This window comes from Trichosurus vulpecula, chromosome 7, assembly GCF_011100635.1.
Source record: "Trichosurus vulpecula isolate mTriVul1 chromosome 7, mTriVul1.pri, whole genome shotgun sequence".
NCBI classification, from domain to species: domain Eukaryota; kingdom Metazoa; phylum Chordata; class Mammalia; order Diprotodontia; family Phalangeridae; genus Trichosurus; species Trichosurus vulpecula.
The window spans coordinates 45,642,544-45,661,312 of NC_050579.1; the positions used below are offsets into that span (position 1 = coordinate 45,642,544).

At 36.1% G+C, this 18,769-nt stretch overlaps 1 protein-coding gene across 2 annotated transcripts in view; it reads left to right on the top strand.

Moving 5' to 3' along the window:
- Positions 1-641: 641 nt before the first annotated feature.
- Positions 642-18,769, top strand: part of HORMAD1 (HORMA domain containing 1) — a 40,412-nt gene continuing 22,284 nt past the window's right edge. The window contains exons 1-9 of one of the 2 annotated variants that reach the window (XM_036767644.1): positions 642-674; positions 1,470-1,614; positions 3,608-3,671; positions 4,145-4,181; positions 5,116-5,136; positions 5,307-5,333; positions 8,097-8,164; positions 8,688-8,839; positions 9,219-9,475. In XM_036767644.1, the coding sequence (XP_036623539.1) occupies positions 642-674; positions 1,470-1,614; positions 3,608-3,671; positions 4,145-4,181; positions 5,116-5,136; positions 5,307-5,333; positions 8,097-8,164; positions 8,688-8,839; positions 9,219-9,475 (804 nt within the window). The remainder of the gene's footprint in view (positions 675-1,469; positions 1,615-3,607; positions 3,672-4,144; positions 4,182-5,115; positions 5,137-5,306; positions 5,334-8,096; positions 8,165-8,687; positions 8,840-9,218; positions 9,476-18,769) is intronic. The other variant, XM_036767646.1, reaches the window with a different exon arrangement.

The window sequence follows — 18,769 nt, forward strand, 5'->3', positions numbered from 1 at the left end:
ACCACAAACCATGCAAAACTACAGAAGATTTGCTAAAAATATCAGTAGCTTGTGCTTTCCTTCCCTTTTCTGGCCTTGAGAAAATCCCTATAGTCAAATTTGGTCCCGTGTGTTAGTACCAGTAATGGAAGAATAACAGTCTGTTATTTTAAACTGCAGACCAAAAGACAAAAGATTGGAAGTGAAATGGGGGAAGGGGCAGGAAGGGACTGAGGGGGAGTAGTGGGATGACAACTTTTATTATTATTATTTACTGAGGGATTTGCCACTATGCCAAGTAGACTAAAAAAAAAAAATGCGCCAGAAAGAAACAACAGGCAATATTATCTTTTTTTACTTATCAAATTTCACAAACTGTTGAACCTGGCTTTTTACTTTCCCCTATATGATGATACTTGCTAGTCAAAGGCAAGAATAAAAAAAAATGAGAAAATTATAGGAAGGAGGATTTTTTAAAAGTTATTTAACTTTGCGTGTGTAAACTTTTCATGTGTTCATCTCTTCTTTGGTTAGAATTCTTGTATACTGTGTATAGAGATGAGAAATTAGAATAGTAAGGATAAGAATAAAATTTGGAGTTAAAAATTTGTTTTTTTTTTTCCACAAGGTTGTACTAAATTGGACACTTTTTATGAGGAAAAATGGCCACTGCTCAGCTGCACAGGAATTGTATGGTATGAATTCCATTTACATAAATATTATACTTTGCCGCCAGAAATAAACCAAGAAGTCTTTTAGTGAGGCCCTCTGAGCTCCAATTACTTTATAATGAATTTTTATATTTAAAAAATAATTACAATGAAATGTTTTGTGCTTGGGCCTTTTATTATGTAAATAAATTTTGTTCTCCCAAGAAATAATGATGAATTAGTAAGCGCTTGACATGTTGAGAATACATTAAACATGCATTATAAAAAAAGAATTTGAAAGCTTTTGCTTAAGTTGTTAGTTCAAGTTCATACTACACTGGGTCTTACTGAAAGTTGCTCAGTAACTTTAAGAAATATTAGTTTGTCAGCTTTAATCCATCTCTCTGGAAAAGGAGGTCCTTCCCATGAAGACACTTAACATCAGTGGTTTTCTTCTCAGCGTTGTTTGTTGTTCTAAGTGTAGAAGCTTGTATCTCTGTTGTTTCTATCCAGATAGTGAGAAAAAAAGAAAATGACCTGGCATTAGTGATAAATATTGTATAATTGCATACAGTTTTTCTGCTACCAAATTAATGTTAGGTGACATGTATTGAGTGGTTTAAATTTCAGTTAGAAAAAGGCTCCCTCCTTTATTTAGCATAGGATCTCCCTAACATGTTTCATCCTCAGGGACTTCCTCCTTTCCAGGGCCCTTACCCGCTTAAAAGACTAGTAGGGAGAAGTAGCTAAACTGATTTAAAATTGTTATTGCATTATTTTTGTCACCTTCAGTTTTTACAATGACTATTGGAAAATGTTTTAATTCTTCTTAAATTTTAGAGTGCAGTGATATTTCCTACTAAGATTGCAACTGAGCAACAATCCTTGGTGTTGGTGAAGAGGCTCCTAGCTGTTTCTGTATCCTGTATAACATACTTAAGAGGAATATTTCCAGAATGTGCCTATGGAACAAGATATTTAGATGGTAATGTAATTTTTTATGAAGACCTTTTTGAGGGATGAGCCATATTAATTTTTTTCTGTTTTAAAATTCTAATTTAGCTTTGATTTTTTGAGATTTTTATTTTAAACCTTTTAAAATATCTATTTGTCCCCTCTTCTTCACCCTTTAAAGGGCAGTGAAGACTATTGTTCATTTTTTTACCTGGTTTGAATTATTCTACCTGCCACTATACACTAATAGTGCAGTGGACAAAAGTAGTGTATTGTAGAGCTTTGTAGTAGTATCTGTTCTTGTACTAATTTAAATAAATGAAAACAATGTGGACATTGTATACTATGCTCATTGACCTTTTTTAAACAGTTAATCTCTTGGTTCTTTGAAACTACATTATATTTTGCTGATGGATTCTTAGCAAATACTTTGATGAAGATAAGAGAGTATATTTTTTCTAATTTTTTAGATTGCACAGTAATCCTCATAATGCCATATTGTAACAGTGTTAATGATACAATGTGTTCACATTTTTTCTTTTTAAAAATACATAATAATGTTCATTAACTGGAAATTCACTGCTAAAGTTCAACAGTAATGTAAATTTAACCCTTGATGGGTGGCAGCTAGGTGGTATAGTGGATAGAGTGCCAGGCCTGGGGTCAGCAAGATTCATTTTCTTGAGTTCAAATCTGGCCTCATACATTTACTAGCTGTGTGACTCTGGGCAATTCACTTAAACCTGTTTGCCTCAGTTTCCTCATCTGTAGAATGAACTAGAGAAGGAAATGGCAAACCTCTCCATTATCTTTGCCAAGGAAACCCCAAAGAGTCAGACATAATTGAATAAAAAAAAAACAACATTGATACATAACTAAAGAATGTACAATTTACCCCAACTGATAAATGGTCAAAGGACATGAACAGGCAATTTTCAGAGAAAGACATTAAAGATGTCTATAGTCATATGAAAAAATTCTCTAAATCACTATTGATTAGAGAAATGCAAATTAAAACAACTCTGAGGTACCATCTCACACCTATCATATTTGTTAATATAACAGAAAATGATAAATGTTGGAGAAGATTGGGAAAACTGGAACACTAATGCATTGTTGTTGGAGTTATGAACTGGTCCAACCTTCCTGGAGAGCAATTTGGAACTATGCCCAGAGGGCTATAAAACTGTGCATACCCTTTGATCCAGCAATACCACTACTAGGTCTGTATACCAAAGAGATAATTAAAAAAAGGGAAAGAACCTACATGCACAAAAATATTTATAGCAGCACTTTTTATGATGGCAAAGAATTGGAAATTGAGGGAATTTCCATCAATCGGGGAATGACTGAACAAGTTGTAGTATATGAATGTAATGGAATATTATAGAAATGATGAGCAGGTAGTTTTCAGAAAAACCTGGAAAGATATGAACTGGTGTTGAGTGAAGTGAGCAGAACCAGGAGAACAATGCATACAGTAATAGCATCATTGTGAGATGATCAACTATGATAGACTTAGCTCTTCTCAGCAATACAGTGATCCAAGACTATTCCAAAACACTCCCAATGGAAAATGCTATCCACATCCAGAGAAAGAACTATGAAGTCTGAATGCAGATGAAAGCACACTACTTTCACTTTTTTGTTGTTTTTTTCTTTCTCATGTCTTTTTCTTTCTCTTTTCCCTTTTGTTCTTATTCTTCTTTTACAAAATGACTAATGTGGAAGTATGTTTAACAAGATTGTAAATGTATAATCTATATCAGATTGCTTGCACCTTAGGGAGGGGGGAGGGAGGAGAGGGAGGAAGGGAAATTTGGAACTCAAAATTTTACAAAAATGAATGTTGTAAACTATCTTTAAATGTAATTGGAAAAAAATGAAATACTCTTAAGTAATAAGAACCTTACAATTTCAGTCTGTACTTTGTATTTCATAAGTACAATTTCATTTATTATTTCTAGATTTTTACTGTTTTTTCTTCAAGAAGCAAAATAGCATTATCATATTTTTATGTTTAGATTTTTGTGTCAAAATTCTGAGAGAAGACAAAAACTGTCCAGGAGCCACTCAGTTAGTGAAATGGTAAGCATAAGAGTACCTTATAGGATAACTTTTCCTCATATCACAAAAATCTGTGGTTGACTTTGTTTTAGCTTTGCATACTTTAACTTGTTTAACTGAATTTCAGTGACCCCTTTAGCCCTTACAACCTCATAATGTTTCTTCAAGTTTCTATTTTTCTCAGGTCCTATAACAACTCAATATGCTCAACTTCTTAATTACCTCTCATTACCCCCTCCCCCAATAGCTGCCAAAACCTACATTTTGCCTTTAGAATATTTCTTCTTGTCTCATTTCCTATTTCCTGTTATAATTTTATAATTCTTTGATAATGTGCAAAAGAGAAGACTCTAACCTAAAACAGCGAAACAGTTTTAAAATTACTTTTGTAATGGGCTATCTTGAAGACTTCTGTAAAGAATTTAATTTTCTAGAAGTAAACTCAAATATGCGAGAGTTCAGGATAGAAGACAAATAACATTTGATTTTTTTAGGATGCTAGGATGCTATGATGCTTTGCAGAAAAAATATGTAAGTCTTCCATTGTCATTTCTTTACCTTTTATATCGGTATATACAATATTATCATGTTAAAGGATCGCTAATTAGAATTAAGAAAGGCATACTCCAAATTAGATAGAATATTTATAAAGAAATAGCCTTGTTATTTTAAGCCATCTGCATCAGTTGGAATTAATACTAAGCAAGTATTCCCAAGTCCTAACAGCCTTGTTTTAATTAATGGATTTTAAGACCTTTGTAATTAATAATCATTAACTTAAAAACAGCATATTAAAATCTGGGAGAAATATCCCCTTCTTTGTGTGGTTTAATATGCTTCCCACAATCTTTCTTTTTCCATGACTTGCTTAGCATAACCTTTATCCATATACAGCGGTGAGGTGTACAAGTACTGTATAGAATGAATTAACAGAGTTTGCATTAATGAGGATTAACTACAAACTTCTAAAATACTAACGTAACTAAAATTTGATATAAACATAATCACGAGTATATATCTACATTCATACAGAAATTTAGCCCTAGAAAAAATTGTTAAATAAGCTATTCACAACTTTTTTGTCTCCCCTTTTTAGGGCTCCTCCAAACTTATTTTTTTTGGTCTCCTTCCTATTTCCTTTAGGCATTCGTGTTCTACTTTTCTTTGCATAAAACCAGTTCCTAGGAAAAGAGCAGTCATGTCATTCATGTAGAAGTGTAAATTATTCATGTCTTAACATTTTAAGTTTCTCAGAGTATTTACTTTTATAAGTAATTTCAAAGTTCTTATTTGATTTAAGCCATTGGGGGATAGGAGGGCTTTCCTAAGGTATCTGTTTCTGTAGCTCACCCTGTATCATAGTAATTTCCCGTTGGGAATAAATAGTGAAATAGTAGGTTCAAAATGTTATGACCATCTTAAAATGTTTTACAAAATTAAGATTTTTTTTGTGTGTGTATTTCAGCTAAGGATGGTTGTTCTAGCTGTAAGTATTTCTGATTCTTTGATTCTTTTCAAGATAATTTAATTTGGCTTTTTCTAAATGATGCCAAAATTTAAAGTAGTTTAATTAGTTTTTTTTTTACTGAATTTCCCTGATGAAATTTAATTAAAATAGGCTTAGTCTTAATAACTCTTTTTATTATTTTTAAATAGGTATACAGCAATCCAGAAGACCCTCAGGTAAGTAAAATAATATGTTGCCTTTAATATCTAAAAATACTTTATTTTTCAACTTGTGATGTAACAAGGGAGAGATATTATAGAACTTTTTGGTTTTTAGAAGCTTTCACACACTTCCTTATTTGATAAGGAAGCCAGGGCTCAGGGACTGTTAAATGACTAAGGCAGGGCCACAGAGGCGCTCAGTAGTGATGGCATAATAGAGAACAGCAAACTGGTGAAGGACTGGCTGTGAGGGGTGGGAGGGGCTTGGGTATATAATGCAGTTGAAGAATAAAATGGAATAGCTATGACACCCAGTATTACATAATAAGTGCATTGCTGTGGAAGGCTCCACGGAAGCATCTGACCAGGGGCATCAGAGAAGCTCTATCGATGATCTGGCATGCAAGTGGGCATGGCAGGATGGTTAGAAATTAGAGAGAGAGAGAGGAAGAGGAGGAGGAGGAAGATGGAAGGCATTCCAGCAAAGTTGTGCAAGGGAGTGGAGCCAGGATGTTGACAGAGAGAGAAAGGCCTGATGGGAATAGAAAATTCACCGGGGAGAGGAAGGAAGGAAGCTGAAAAGGCCAACGGGGCCACATCATAGATGGTCTTGAGCACCAGGCAGAGGGGTCTGAACTTTACTCAGTCAACAAAAATGTTTTTGAGTAAAGGAGCGACATTGCCAGATGCACGTGCCAGAAGGATTATTCTGGAAGCAACATTTGGGAAACGTGGAAGGCAAGAAGACTAAAGAGGCTGATGAGGGTGGAGCGGTGCAGTGAAAGTCTCTACTCAGACCCTCAGGGGAATGGAGCAGAGGGAAGAGAGAGACGTGAGAGACGCTGTAATGGTGGGAACAGTAGCAATAAGGATAATACCCAGGACTACATTGATATCACGTGCGTTAGCATAAAGGATTCCTGAGTGAGGGAATTCCGTTTTTGAAGCTTAGAGTTTTCAACTGCCCAGGGAGGTTAAGTGCTTTGGTCAGGGTCACACAGCCAGTATCAAAGGCTAGACTTCAGGGCTTTTCCAGCTTGGACGACATTTCTTCCAGGCTATGCTGCCTCTCGTAGCTGATTGGGTAAGAGAGGGAAAATGAAGAGTTAAAGAAAAAGCTTTTGAACATGGAATGTGGTTTAAATGATAATGCCACAGATAGAAATAGTGAAACAATAAGGTTGAAGTGGAAACGAACGCCTTGGCCTTTGAGCCTATGGAGTTTTGAGTCACTGGTGATCCACTGAAGCGAAGTAAATAGTTGGAGATAGGAATCCATAGAAGAGAGCTAAAGGCTACGGGTAATTTCTTATCTGTAAAATAAAGGGATTAGGTTACAAGATCTTTAACTTCCCTTCTAGTACTAAATCTCATAAAGTTATGGTTGGGATTTGGGAGTTGGCCGCATAGAGAAAGTAATTGAAGCCCTGGAAGTAGATGTTTGCCAAGGCAAGAGGGTATAGAAATAGAAAAAAGGAAGGCCAAAGACAAACATTTGTGAACACCCACATTAAGAGATCGGTAAAGGATTAAGAGCTTTAAAAAGGGGGTGGGGGAGGGGCTCATAGAGATGTAGGAAAAGAACCAAGAAAGTGTGGAGTCTCTGAAGATGGAAGGAGAGACAATCTGGTTGGAAGAAATGATTAATAGTATTACACCTGCAGAAAGGCCAAACAGGAGTTTCTCTCCATTTAAAGTCTTCAATTTTCCAGAAAATGAGAAAACATCAAGATTTCTTGAAGGAAGAAAATGTATTTTTTTCTCTGATTTTCTTTGGTATCCAAATGAAAATACACATGATTGTAAGGCCTTATTAATCATAAAGGGCTAGAGAAATGTAAGTTTTATGTAATAGAGGACGCTCAATAAATTTATGTTGATAATAATGGAACATATCACTTAGTCTCATTCTCTACAGGCAATTTGAGTCAATAACATTGTTGATTTGATGAGGGGCTGTGCAGAAATTGGGCCTTATGGTGACTGGGGGAAAAGATTGAATAAATATATGATCTTTCTTATAACTTGACCATAAAGCCCTACTTCAGTGCCTCACCATGATGTGGCAGTGACCATGAGTTCTTGAAGACATACCAGGGAACACAAGCTTTGGTGAGTGCTGCCAAGCTTTAAATAAGGGCTGGAGGACAGTGTATCTGTTGACCAAAGACTAGCCTAGAGAAGTTAGGAGAAGACCATCATTACCAGAGGGTTGGGCACCAGGTAATAAATATTTTTGGCCATTGGAGTGCATAAAGATTATCTACAAAGGCATAGACAGAGGGGCTGAAATTAGGATCCCCAATATAGTGAAGTAAACTAAACAGTAAACAAACCAACATAAAGCAGTATCCAAATATATTTATAATTTAAAAAAATTTAACATAATTCTTTGTTTATATATTACATTACAATTTACAAAGTGATTTAAATATGTTATTTAATTCCACAACAACCTAGTGAGGTAGGTAGTGCAAGTATTTTTATATCCATTTTTCAAATGAAAAAACTGAGGCCTAAAGAAGCTAACTGCTATAACAGGTAAATTTAAAATTTTCCATTATCCATAGAGGACTATGCCCTCTGCTCTTTTTTTGTCCATTATCTTTCTATATACTTTTAAAAATAGTTGTGGTCAATATTAAAAGCATTTTTTGGTTCTATTCTGTTGAATTTACAATCTTTACATTTTAATAGCCAAATCAAAGCAGCAAAAAAATTTGGAAACTAGCGTTCTATGTTAGACACATAATTATAATGTTTTATTTATATTTTAAGACAATTTCAGAGTGTTATCAGTTTAAATTCAAGTATACCATCAATGGACCAGTTATGGATCTCACGAGGTACTGTCGTGTTAGTTTCTTTTTTCCTTACTGTGTTCCACTTATTCATATTAATAAAACTAATTTAAGAGTTGCTGCCTGAAGCTATTCAAGCTACCCCATCTACCCATTAATGTAAAACTGTTAGAGTTGTGATCCTTTAGTAGCACTACGCCACAATTGTATGTCAGGATATGTTAGTCTAGTTGAAAACCTAGACAAAGAGCAGGAAAGTGTTGAAATTACTAAGTTATTGTTGGATTGGAACCACTTGGTAAAATTCCAACACTAGTTTCTTTGAATGTTTTTATAAAAAAATGAACAAGATTATGAAGGTATTTTAATGTGTTTAAAATTAAACTAAGAACTGATTAACCTATTAAATGTTAGTAAAGCTCTTTGAAAATAAATATTTGTTTTCATGTTATGATAGTTTTTACCTAAATAATTAATGTTGTGATATACTTGAATACATTTTAAAACATTAAATTTTATATGAAAATTACTGATACCATAATTTCTCTAATATTTTGTTCTTTCTTAGTAAAAGCAAAGGCAATTATTCCAACGTGTCATCTTCTGACACAAAGAAAGCAAGTATTCTCTTAATTCGCAAGATTTATATTCTGATGCAGAATCTGGGGCCTTTACCCAATGATGTCTGTTTGACAATGAAACTTTTTTACTACGATGAAGGTACTATTTACATTGCATTTTGTTTTTAGCAAACATATGCAGGTTTTGTTATTGAAACAACTAGCTTTAACTGTCATTTAGCTATGATATCTTATAGCCATACCACTTATAAACTTCAGGAAATTTCCCATTTAATGTCAGTATTTGAGAAAGTGGCTAAGAATAATTTAGCTATATAAAATGTTAGTACTATATCTGTTTCTCTGGTGAAAAGAATATATTTTAGGGGCATTTACTTCTTAGGATATATGCTTTATTTGACTGTGAGTTATTTATTTGTTATAATACATTCAGAACTCAAGTAAGGCTCTGTGAGTTGTACTGTTAATTTTTTTTTTGAGTTCGTAAAAAATGCAATTTTTATATGTATTTTTTGTAGTTACGCCACCAGATTACCAACCTCCAGGTTTCAAGGAAGGTGATAGTGACGGAGTATTATTTGATGGGGAACCCATGTACCTAAATGTGGGGGAAGTTCCAACACCTTTTCATACCTTGAAAGTGAAAGTGACAACTGAGAAAGATCGAATGGAGAGCATTGATAGAGCTATACTAACACAGAAACAGTTAAAAACACCACTACAGAAAATCCTGATGGATAATGAAGATCTAGAAGCAGAGGAACAGGTTATGAATGTAAGAATTTGTGAAGGCCTGTAGTGGTGATAGCACCCATGTTTCACTCTTAACTCTGATGGTTGGGGTCGGGGAAGGATCATTGACCTGTGAACTTCATTTAGTACAGTCTAGGTAGCACATTGAATAGAAGGCTGGACCTGGATTCAGGAAGACCAGCATTCAAACCCAGCCTCAGATACTTAATAGCTATGTGACTTGGAGCAAGTCACTTAATCTCTGTCTGCCTCAGTTTCCTCATCTCTAAAATGGAGATAATAAAAGCACTTATTTCCCAGGATTGTTGTGAGGATAAAATGAAAGAGTATTTGTAAAATGCTTTGTAAACCTTAAATAGTAAATATGTTAAATACGCTAAATATATTATTACGTAAATGCTAGCTATTAGTATTATTACAAACTTCATTTGAGAGAATGGTAATTCAGATTGGGAAGAAAAAATTTCCCTAATAACTTTGCTTTATTAATGATATAGAACATTTTTTAAATACTCCAAATTCTTTGACATATATATTCATTGCATATAACCTTAAAATATCCCTCAGATATTATTTTACTTATTATTGGTGAAAACGTACTATTCTATCACTTGCGGCTATCTGACGAAGGAAAAATATATGATCTGTAAGAAGTGATTTGTTAAGTGGCAATATCTGGCTAATGCTCCCAGTGATGGGGATATTCATTTCAACAAATATTTATTTGATTTATATTCTGATGTAGAATCAGTGGCCTTTGCCTCATAATGTCAGTTTGTACATGACATTTTATTTACTACAATGTACAGTGCACTAATCCTAGGTACTGGGGATACAAAAAAGAGAAGGAACATAGACGATGCTCTTAAAGATCTTAAATCTTGGATAGGGGAATATATAGACACAAATAAGCTGTACAAGGAAGAATGTGATAAATGCTAAAGAGCAGTCCAGGCAGTGGTCTAAGTAATTTGAGGTAGGAGAGATCATTTTCATCTGGGGAAAGGAAATAAGACTTCATGGAGTAGGTGGAACCTGATTGGGCCTTGGAGGAAGAGAGAGACTTCAAAATATGGAGTTGGGAGGAGTACAAAGAGAGTCCATTTAAGCATAGGGGATCAAATGACCTAGCTTACTGTGTAGAAAGCACTGTGCTAAGCCTTGGGGATGTAGATAGAAAAGTCCCTTCTCTCAAGGAAGCTCAAATTCTAATAGGAAAAATAATCCTTAGGGAAGGTTTCAGCTGCAGGTTATATGGAAATGTTCCATGATCCTTAGGGTACAGTGGCAAAGAAGATGAGACTCACTCTCTCACTCTCTCTCTCTGTCTTTGGACTGGAACTTTTTAAAAAAATTTTTTTAAATTATTATTTATTTATTTAATATTTTTAGTTTTCAGCATTGATTTTCACAAGAGTTTGAATTACAGATTTTCTCCCCATTTCTACCCTCCCCCCCACTCCAAGATGGCATATATTCTGATTGCCCCATTCCCCAGTCAGCCCTCCCTTCTGTGACTCCACTCCCCCTCATCCCCTTTTCCCTTACTTTCTTGTAGGGCAAGATAGATTTCTATGCCCCATTATTTCCTAGTTGCATGCAAAAACTTTTTATTTTGAACATCTGTTTTTAAAACTTTGAGTTCCAAATTCTCTCCCCTCCTTACTCTCCTCCCATCCTTCCCAAGAAGGCAAGCAATTTGATACTTGTATCATTATGCAAAACCCTTCCACAATACGCATGTTGTGAAAGACTAACTATATTTTGCTCCTTCCTATCCTATCCCCCTTTATTCAATTTTCTCCCTTGACCCTGTCCCTTTTTGAAAGTGTCTCTTTTGATTACCGCCTCCCTCTAGATGCCCTCCCTTCTATCATCCCCCCTTTTTTATCTCCTTCCTCCTTCTTTCCTCTGGGGTAAGATACCCAATTGAGTGTGTATGGTATTCCCTCCTCAGCTTAAATCCAATGAGAGCAAGATTCACTCATTCCCCATCACTTGCCCCCTCTTCCCTCCCAACAGAACTGCTTTTTCTTGCCACTTTTATGTGAGATAATTTACCCCATTCTATCTCTCCCTTTCTCCCTCTCTCGATATATTCCTCTCTCATCCCTTAATTTGATTTTTTTTAGATATCATCCCTTCATATTCAACTCACCCTGTGCTCTCTGTCTATATATATATATATATATATATATATATATATATATATATATATATATATATATATATATATATATATATATATATATGTATATTCCCTTCAGCTACCCTAATACTGAGGTTTCATGAATTATACACATCATCTTTCCATGTAGGAATGTAAACAAAACAGTTCAACTTTAGTAAGTCCCTTATGATTTCTCTTTCTTGTTTACCTTTTCATGCTTCTCTTGATTCTTGTGTTTAAAGTAAAATTTTCTATTCAGCTCTGGTCTTTTCACTGAGATTGCTTGAACATCCTCTATTTTATTGAAAGTCCATATTTTGCCTTGGAGCATGATACTCAGTTTTGCTGGGTAGGTGATTCTTGGTTTTAACCCTAGCTCCATTGACCTCTGGAATATCATATACCAAGTCCTTCGATACCTTAATGTAGAACCTGCTAGATCTTGTGTTATTCTGATTGTATTTCCACAATACTCAAATTGTTTCTTTCTGGCTGCTCACCAGATCTCCTTGATCTGGGAGCTCTGGAATTTGGTGACAATACTCCAAGGAGTTTTCTTTTTGGGATCTTTGTCAGGAGGCAATCAGTGGATTCTTTCAATTTCTATTTTACCCTCTGGCTCTAGAATACCAGGGCAGTTCTCCTTGATAATTTTTTGAAAGATGATGTCTAGGCTCTTTTTTGATCATGGCTTTCAGGTAGTCCAATAATTTTTAAATTCTCTCTCCTGGATCTATTCTCCAGGTCAGTGGTTTTTCCAATGAGATATTTCACATTGTCTTCCATTTTTTCATTCCTTTGGTTCTGTTTTATAATATCTTAATTTCTCATAAAGTCACTAGCTTCCACTTGCTCCAATCTAATTTTTAAGGTGGTATTTTCTTCAGTGATCTTTTGGACCTCCTTTTCCATTTGGCTAATTCTGCCTTTCAAAGCATTCTTCTCCTCATTGGCTTTTTGGAGCTCTTTTGCCATTTGAGTTAGTTTATTTTTTAAGGTGTTATTTTCTTCAGTATTTTTTTAGGTCTCCTTTATCAAGTGATTGACTTGTTTTTCATGGTTTTCTCTCATCACTCTCATTTCTTTTCCCAATTTTTCCTCTACTTCTCTAACTTGCTTTTCCAAATCCTTTTTGAGCTCTTCCATGGCCTGAGAGCAGTTCAGGTTTTTCTTGGAGGCTTTTGATGGAGGCTCTTTGACTTTGTTCACTTCTTCTGGCTGTATGTTTTGGTCTTCTTTGTCACCAAAGAAAGATTCCAAAGTCTGAGTCTGAATCTGAGACCGTTTTTGCTGCAGGGCCATGTTCCCAGCCAACTACTTCACCCTTGAGTTTTTCATTGGAGTATGACTGCTTGTAGAGTAGAGAGTACTTTGTTCCAAGCTAGAGGGGCCTCGCTGTTGTTTTCAGAGCTATTTCTGCACAGCAAGCTCTGCCACACCAGCGCTCCTCCTCCCCCAAAAACCATCAACCTGAACTGGACTCAGATCTAAGCAGGCTCTGCACTCCTGCTCTGATCCACCACTTAATTCCTCCCACCAGGTGGGCCATGCTGAGCTCTACTCCCCTGTGCTCCCAGCATGGTGCGATAGACCTTACGCAGTGACCATCCAGGCTGTCCTGGGCTGGAGCCCTGCTTCCTTCTGCTATTTTGTGGGTTCTACAGTTCTAGAATTTGTTCAGAGCCACATTTTATCAGTGTTTGGAAGGTCCTGGGGGAGAGCCCTAGGCAAGTCCCTGCTTTCCAGCTGCCATCTTGGCTCCACCTCCAACTAGATCCTCTCTTTTTTTTTTTAATGGCATTTCCACTGATAAAATTATATCATTTTCTGATGTTGAACCATTTGATAATGCTAAGGACTTTCGTGGCAAGAACTTTCCTTTCTAGGTCTTCCCTAGCTATAGCCATAGCCCCTACAGGAGCAGTTGCCAGGCTGCATCTCCACAGAGGTTGCTTCCCAAGATGATACCTGAGGACACTGGACTGGAAACACTGTTTTTCCCAAAGCTTTTAGGTTCAGGGTGAGGCAGGATCTTTTTCTAGACTTTGTTTATTAAGGTCCAGGGGAAAATGTTGATCAAGAGGTAGTAGTGGCTTGACTCTCATGGCACATGCCACCTTCTCTTTGTTTCTCTGAATACCTCGCTGCTTCACCAGGCTAGCTTGCCTGTCTCAATGTATGGCATTTGGGTGACAGTTGGTGAGAACGGCTGGCGTATTTTTCACAGGAACCATGTACCAGCTAATGGCTGTGAGGACTGGACTGGAAGAATACTGAACCACAGTGAGCTGTCTGGCCACTAAACTGTCCAGATCTTCTTCAGAACAACTGCTTTCTCTCCATATCACCTCCATCTTATCCTTGTGAAGTTGAATTTTTTGGACCCAAGTGTTAAGACTTTGTGCTGATCCCTGCTGAATACTATCTTGTTAGATCCAGCTTAACATTTTAGCCCACCAAGCTCCCTTTGGATCCAGACTCTGTTATGTATTGTTTATTTATCCCTAGCCTTGTGTTATTTGCAAATTTAGTGAACATGCCTTCTATGCCTTTATCCAAATCCTTGATAAAAACATTAAATAGCACAGATCCCTGGAGAACTCCCCTGGAAACTTTCTGCCATGTTGTTGTTGAACCATTAATAACTACTCTTTGAATCAAGTCATCCAACTAGTTCTGAATCTATCTGATTACATTATTATCTAATCAATATCTTTCAATATTCTCCACAAGAATAGACGATGTTGAAAAAAATGTTAATATAAATATTGTACTCTGATTTAGGGTCAAGTCTGCCAGAAACATTATTTCTGAATATGTAACCAAGCCATTTCTAAATTGGAAAAAGAGATGTCCATAGTGGCACAGTTCTTCATGCTTTCTGACATACCTCTCTGTCCCAAGAAGATTTCAGGTAACATTTGTGGGAATCTTAAATAAGGAAAAGATCATAATATATTAAAAGACATCCCCATTTCAGAGAAAGGGTTAGCTTTTGTTCTTCCCTGGAAAAGTTTTTAGTATTTCTTAATATTGTAGAAAATCTAAAAAGGAGTTTATTTTTTAAAAATGCTTCCACGGGATACTTTATTAAAAGCTTTGATAAAACTTAGGTAAACTATATCTACAACACTCTCATCTCCTAATTTAGTAATTCCATCAAAAAGGAAATGAGATTAGTCTCCCATGACCTACTTGATGAAGCCATACTACGTTTTGTAATCACTGCTTCCCTTCCTAGATGCTGTATCTTTAATGATCCAGTCTAGAATTTCCCAGGAATTGAAGCCAACCTCACTGGCCTGTCTGTAGTTTGCAGACTCTGTTTTTTCCCCTTTTTTGAAAACTAGGACAGTATCTGCCCTTTTCCCAAGTTGTGGTACCTCTCTGGTTTTCCATTATCTTTCACATATTGCTGACGGTAGCTCAGCCATCACATCGGCCAGCTCTTTCAGGACCCAAGGTTGTCATCCATCTGGGCTAAGTAACTTAGATTCACAAAGATACCACAGATACCACAAAGCTGGTACTCTCTGGGCATCACCTTATCTTGGGCATCCGCTACAGATAAGTCATTATTGTTCTTTCCTTTCCAGTATAAAAGTCATTCTCTGTAGGGAAAATCAATTAAGAAATCAGCAGCTCACTTCTGTCTCTCTTGTCATTCATCATCCTGATACCCCCAAGAGCCACTGGAAGGTCTTACTTTGATCTTCCTCTTTCTTCCATTACAACTTTAAAAAAAATTATTGTCCTGTACTTCACTTGGCGGACTAAACTCATTTTGAGCTTGAATGTTCTTTTTATTATTTTTACAGAACCGTGCCTAGTTTTTATCTTCATTCTCAGTTGCCTGGCCTTACCTCTGAAATTTATTTTTATAATCGGATTTGGTTACTGAATTCCTTTGCATCTAGTGGTGTTTTTAGACAAATCCCACTTTTCCTCTTCACTGAAATTGTTTCCCTTTTGTGTCTTTAGAACTTCATTTTTGAATATAACACCTGGGCTGACTTCCCCTGAAAAATTTTACTCCCTATGATCATACCTTCTTTTCTCTGAATTCTTGAACTCTACACTCCCGAAATCTAGGTAGTATGTCAGAGTATACCCTCATTTCCTCTCCTCTAAAACAAATTCTGGGACAGTGGTCACCTTTCCTCAGGATTCATATAATTTCCACTATAGTTACTCTCTGTTGGTGAGAACAAGCTGCCGAGGAAAATTTCTACTTCTTGGTTCCTCTGCTTTTTTTGAAGGATGAAATTATCACCAAGAGCAAGAAGGGTGCTCTGCTTTTGGTACAGAGAGCTCCAACATGAGTCTCTTTTTACTACTAAAACAGGCCATTGTGCCAGATTTGTGATTGTTTCCTAAATTACTTCATCTGTAAAGTTTAGGGAGTTGGACTAAAGGATTTCCAAGGTCCCTTCCAGCTCTAGATCTGTAGTCCTATGAATAAGTGATACTTGAATTGGTTTTTAAAGGGTAGGTAGGAATTCAGCTGGTAGAGTGAGATAGTGGATAGTGTTGGGCTTGGAGTCAGGAAGACAAGTCAAGTCAACAAGCATTTATTAAGTGCCTGCTGTGTGCTAGGCCCTCTGCTAAGTGCTGATATGTATTCAAATCCAGCCTCAGACCCATACTAACTCATCTCAGCCTCAGTTTCTTCATCTTTAAAATAGAGATAATACCAGCACCTAGCTCAAGGGTTGTTGTGTGATGCAAATGAGTTAACATATGTAAAGCACTTTGTAAACTTTTTTTTTAATAACTGGAAGGGTTACATTTTAGAAAGGGTTAGACATTTTAGAAATACAGTACTGCATAAGCAAATGATCATAGGATTATAGATTTAGAATTAAGAGCATAGAGGCCTCTGAGCCCAATTCCCTTATTTTACAGATGAGGAAACTGAGGCACAGAGAGGACATGGCTTACCAAGGGTCACCTAGCTAGTACATTTCTAAGGCAGGATTTAAAAAAAAATTTTAATACATTTTTATTTAAGGTTTTAAGTTCTAAGTTCTCTCCCTATCTCCCTCCTTCTCCTCCCTCCTCCCTGAAATGGTAAGTAATTAGGTTATCCATGATCACAGCAGGATTTAAATTCAGGTTTTCCTAATTCCAGAACCAATATTCTATTGACTCTACTGCCTAACTATCTCTTAATGAGCAAGGATAGGCAAATGAGAGTCAAGGGCTTCAAGCAGTCCAATTTGATTGGAGAGTAGAGTGTAGTGGTGGTGGGTAATAATCACTGACTTTTATATAGAATTATAAAGTTTATAATAAATTTTATGTATATTATCTTAGGACCAGCTAGCTAAGTATAGAGGGGTTTATCACTAGTAGGCTGGCCATTTAGTGATGAATTGTTTGGCCATGATAACCCATTAAACAAAGAATAATACAAAGTAGCCCTTAGTTTTGTGTGACCCCTTCTGTTTTTGTAGCAACAATGGAGGAGTAGCAGAAAGGGGGCACAGAGAATGCTCAGAATCTCACTTTAGATTATCTATAAACACTAAGCTCAATTACCAGTGGACTGACAAACTACTGGAGGAATTGTATAACTCTTGAAATTTTTTGTTATAAATGAAACCATGAAACAAAAGGAAATTATGATTAAAGGGAAGGATGGCTCACAGTTTCTCCTTGGAAAGGCAAATAAAGGAATAAGTGGTGTTGGTTTTATCCTGCAACCGGAGGCTGCAGGAAACATTTCTTGGGACATTTTGTCGTCTAATATTGTAGTGCATATAATATGCCTATAGAGAAAGTGGAAATGGCACTGAAAAAAAAGGACAGTAAAAAGTAGCTGGACTAAACCAAACAGACAGTGGAGAACTGTGCTGAAGGTAACACAATCTAAAGGCAATAAGGAATCCATTCTTAAAATATCTGAAGGAGGGAAGATTACCAAGCAAGGAAAAAATCTTGGATCCCCCAAAAATGTGATGGAGAGATTATCAGTAACTATAGAGCCATATCTGTAGTTTTTCATCTATATGAAAAAATTCAGAAGAGAACAGGCAGGTTTTCACTTGCTGTATTCTACAGTAGATATCTATACCATCATTCAAATGATTGAAAGATAGAGAATACAAGGTCTCATTGTGCTTATTGTTTGTTGACTACTAAAAAAAGGCAACAAAAATGTGCAATGGATAGAGCACTGGACCTGCAGTCAGGAAAAGGAAAAATAAAATAGCTAGCAATTATATCTGGCTTTAAGGTTTGCACAGCACTTTAGAAAATATGATCTCATTTATCCTCACAACAACCCTGGGAAGTAGCTGCTATGATTTTCACAGTTTTATAGACAAGGAACATGAACGAGTGATTTGTCTAGACTCCCACAAAAAATACGTTAGGGGTTGGATTTGAACTTATGGCCTCCTGCCTCCAGACCCAGTACTGTATCCACTGTACCACCAAGGTACCATTGTATAGTCAACAAACAATATTATTTATATAGTATTCTGTAGCTCTGGAGTTTAGAAGATCTGAGTTCAAAATCAGATACTTACTATCTGTGTGACCCTCAGCAAGTCACTTACTAGAGAGATAACATGCTCACCAAAGGTGTTTACCACTGTGAAGGAGAAGATCTAACAGTGTCTAAGTTGAAGAGGGATAGTGAAGTCTCACAGATAGTCATGTTTGCAGATGACATTGTGCTGATTGCATAAAGTCCAGAACACTGCAAAGCTTCCTAAATAAGATTTGTAACTCAAAAGTTTATCCACACAGGAAAAATCAAAAGGATCAAAATGTCAGTCATTCATATTATAATATATACTTAGGTGGACAGCCTATAGAGCTCATCAATCAGTATTTTTATCTTGAATAGACACTGAAAATGACAAATACAGAATTGAACAGAGGAAGATTCAGTTGAATTGCATTTGAAATACTGCAGAGTTCTTTTAATGGTCTCAATTTCTTCTTGAAGATAAGGCTTATCTGTTTAAAACCCATATTATAATGCTATTGTTGTATGACTGCAAGTCAAGATAAACCACTGTCTCTGAAAAATTGAGGTTAGAGATCCCAGGAAGGGTCCGTGGGCATTGTGTGGTGAGCATAAGTGAGCCACATGAGGATTCCATTAATGAAAGCATGTGACTGGTCACAAAATGA